Source organism: Vombatus ursinus, unplaced genomic scaffold (assembly GCF_900497805.2).
Source record: "Vombatus ursinus unplaced genomic scaffold, bare-nosed wombat genome assembly UNPS02013950.1, whole genome shotgun sequence".
Taxonomy (NCBI): domain Eukaryota; kingdom Metazoa; phylum Chordata; class Mammalia; order Diprotodontia; family Vombatidae; genus Vombatus; species Vombatus ursinus.
This window is the reverse complement of record NW_020953728.1, coordinates 140,129-143,842: the sequence shown is the minus strand read 5'-3', so window position 1 is coordinate 143,842 and position 3,714 is coordinate 140,129. Positions and strand designations below refer to the sequence as shown.

At 33.6% G+C, this 3,714-nt stretch overlaps 1 protein-coding gene across 5 annotated transcripts in view; it reads left to right on the top strand.

The window, feature by feature from the left end:
• LRRK2 (leucine rich repeat kinase 2) overlaps nt 1-3,714 on the top strand; it is a 228,053-nt gene that overhangs the window by 212,849 nt on the left and 11,490 nt on the right. For 3 of the 5 annotated variants that reach the window (XR_003568832.1, XM_027858947.1, XM_027858946.1), the window contains exons 48-50: nt 860-1,012; nt 1,789-1,997; nt 3,524-3,595. Coding sequence is in view for 4 of the 5 variants with exons in the window: in XM_027858947.1 (XP_027714748.1) it covers nt 860-1,012; nt 1,789-1,997; nt 3,524-3,595 (434 nt within the window). In the remaining variant the exon portion in view is untranslated. Of the gene's footprint in view, nt 1-859; nt 1,013-1,788; nt 1,998-3,523; nt 3,596-3,714 lie in introns of those variants that run through there. The other 2 variants (XM_027858948.1, XM_027858949.1) reach the window with 2 other exon arrangements.

The window sequence follows — 3,714 nt, the reverse complement described above, 5'->3', positions numbered from 1 at the left end:
TGTGTGTGTGTGTGTGTGTGTGTGTGTGTGTGTGTGTGTGTGTGTGTTGGTGGGGTGAGGGAAGTAGAAGGTTGTTTAAAGTATAAAAAACTGGAAAGGTTGGAAGGGAGGAGTGATGTTTGTCATAAAAGGTTTTAAATGTCAAACAGATTTTTCTATTTGATCCTGGAGATTATAGAGAACCACTGAAGTTTATTACGTAAGGTAGTGTTGGTGCTGAAATGGTCAGACTTTAGAAAAATAATTTTGGCAGTTATGTTGGGGTTTGGTTGGAACAGGGAGAGACTGAACAGAAAAGCTAATTAGAAGGCTATTGCAATAGTCCAAGTGACAGGTGTTGAGCACCTAAACTAAGAGATGAGGTGTTTGAAATGACAAAATCTGGAAACTTATTGAACCTATAAGAGGAATCAAAGATTGCAAACCTGGGTGATTGGGAGCATGGTGGTGCCTTTGACAGTAATTGGGACATATTGATTTTGAGATGTTTATAGAATATCCAGTTTGAGATGTCTAAAAGAGAGTTGAGACTGGAGTCCAGAAGAATGAACAAACTTTGAGGACAGGGACTGTTTTTGCTTTTCTTATTTCCCCAGTTGTTATCAGTGCCTGGTACATACATACCTCTTAAAATTGACTTGTTGATTGACTTACAAACTGACTGACTTGTTGTTTTGTTGAATTTAATATTCAGTTATTTTAAAAATTATGTATATGTATATATATATACACATACATATATTTAAGTGGTTCATGGACTTAGTTAATATTTTGTTTTGTTTTTTATCAACAGAGAAATTGTATTATACACTTAAATACAGAAGGAAATAAATGACAACAGTCTCTTGTTTTGTCATAGGTTTTCTTATGCAACATTCAGTGATTCCAACATCATTTCAATTGTGGTGGACAAAGCTATCTATGTAGCTAAGAAAAACAGCCATTTTGTTGAAGTATGGGATAAGAAGACGGAGAAACTTTGTGTACTAATAGACTGTGTACAGTTTTTAAAGTAATTTTCATTTTAAAAATGTCATGTTTTTAAGAATAAGTATCCTTTGGAAGCACTGTCTAGTGTCACATAGCTCACATATAGGCAAGATAAAAAAGAGAATGTCATATTCTTGAACCTTTTGAACACTAAATATTATTTTAGGCATATACTGGATTTTATACCAATAAAGTAAAATCCTTTTACCTGTTGGTATCACAGATTGTTCAATAACCACTTTAACAGAGCATTTTCCATATTCTTTTTGGGATCTGACCTGTGAAATAACCAAATTCATGACATATTGAGTCATTTCATGATGAGTTGCTGTTGTATATCACTTTAAAAACGTTTTCTTCTTAATCACTGTTTCTTTCCTTGAAGATGTGAAGAATTGGCAGATACAGAAGTTCCAGTGTTTCTGTATCTTCTATTTTAAAATAATATGTAAAATTATCCTTTTTTTTCTTTCATTTCATCATTTGACTTTATCATGAAAGAGATTTTACATTGGTTCAAGACAGAATTTAAAAGGTTTATGTTGCTTTTTAATAAGTTACCTAAATGACCATGAAAAATGCCTTTTTAAAGACTTTTTGGAGGCTTTTAAAAACTATACTTTGAAGTTTCCTCTTGTTTTTTCATTAAATATTCCCTGCTCAGATAGTGAAGCCTATTGCTCTTCGGCATTCTGCATTTATATAAAGTAGTTTAGAAACCTTTAGAAAGTTAACACAGTTTAGATACGAAAATTGCAATGTCTGAACCATTGATGAAACTTTTGTTCATATTTTCAGGGAGCATACAGTAATATTAAGCAAGGAATCAAAACATGAAATGGCTTATTCTGGAAGAGTGAAAACCCTCTGTCTACAGAAAAATGCGGCACTCTGGATAGGTACAGGAGGAGGTCACATTTTACTGGTTGATCTTTCAACACATCGCATCATACACATAATTCAGAACTTTTGTAATTCTATTAGAGCACTGATGACAGTCCAATTGGGTAAGTTGAATTCCTTTCTCTTTTACTCCAAGACAAAAAATAATTAAATTTTCTATACTTAATCTATATGTTTAAAAATTAAATGTAATATAAAAATAGGATAAATAGATACCAAAAAAGAGCAGAGACCATGTAACTAAAAAAAGAGTAAATGCTGGCAGACATTTGAGATTAATTTAATACTATATGTAGTAACCAAATTTGCCTCTAAGTTTCCTGTTAGCAAAAAAAAAAGAGAGAGAGAATATTCTAATTTGTAGTTTTAACCTTCTTGCCAAAAAAAAAAAAAAGCCTACATATTCATCCGCAGAGCCAAACTTTCTTAGAACTGTAATCACACAAAAATTTACTAAGTGCATCTTTTGACTCCAAATCCAGTGTTTTTTCTGTTATAACAGACTTTCTCACACTCAGCTCTGGCAACCTAGCTCCCAGTTAATTGCCATTACTATAGGTAATTGCTATGCTATGCTGTGCTTTCATTGTTCATTATAGTTTTAAACGTCTATCATCATGGAAAACATTGGACTTTGACTCAGAAGAGCTGGATTCCAGCAACCTGAACAGAAGTGGCTCTGAAGGACTTTCTCATATGCTATAATAATTATTCACATTCATAGAAAGCTTTGTAGTTAACAAAGCATTTTCCTCACAACAACCCTATGAATTAGGTAATACAAGTAGTATACTCATTTTGCAAATGCAAACTGAGATTTAGGTGACTTGCTCATGGTCATATAGCTAATAAGTATAAGAGCTGAGAATCATACCCAGGTTTCCTTAAAACAATTTTGGCTCTTTTTCTACTGCACCATGCATCTTTGTCATAAGAGCCCTGGGAGAGGGATTGGGATTAAACTTTTAATTTTATTGATATAGGGGATTCCTAGGTGAGGAAACTCCCTCCAGAAGTAGTGGTATCACCTTCTCTGCAACTTGCTATCTTATAGAGTTGCCTAGATCATTGAGAGATTAAGTGACTTGCCCAAAGTAACATAGCTATTCTCAGTCAGGGGGCCGGCTTGAACTCTGGTCTTCCTGTCTTCAAGGCCAGCTCTTTATCCACTGTACTCAAGTGCTTTTATCTACTACACAAGGCAAGAGAAGTATTATTACACCTATTTTAACGTAAAGAAACACCCTCAAAGTTTCAATAATTTGCCCATAATCCCTTTACTAACAAATGGCAGAGCATTACTTTTCATTTTACAAACAATCTTTTGGTAATACATCTATTTTACTGACAAAGGTGCATCTGTTGTTTATATATTTTCAGGTGATAGTCATAATGATAGGTTTTTTCAATTATATTTTTCACCTTAGGATTTGTCTATTATCCTTATACAGAGACAATCGTGCTTACATCTCTGTTGGAGTGGTACTTAAAAACTGGAATTATAAATTTGTGTCCCAGGAATCTGCGTCTAAAATGTGCTTTCTGCTATGTGTAAAGAAATTATATTTTTTGTTTAATTACAGGAATGATTTTAGCAGGCATTTGATTTCTTATTTTCTTTTTTGTAAAGGAAGCCTAAAACATGTCATGCTGGTTTTGGGGTACTGCCAGAAAAGTCATGAAAGTACTCAGGCCCAAAAAGGTAAGGTCCAATTGAAAAATAAGTGCTCTATTCAGAGCTGTAACAACAAATTCTTTTACCTTGGACAAAAATTGTGTGTGTGTGTGTGTGTGTGTGTGTGTGTGTGTGTGTGTGTGTGT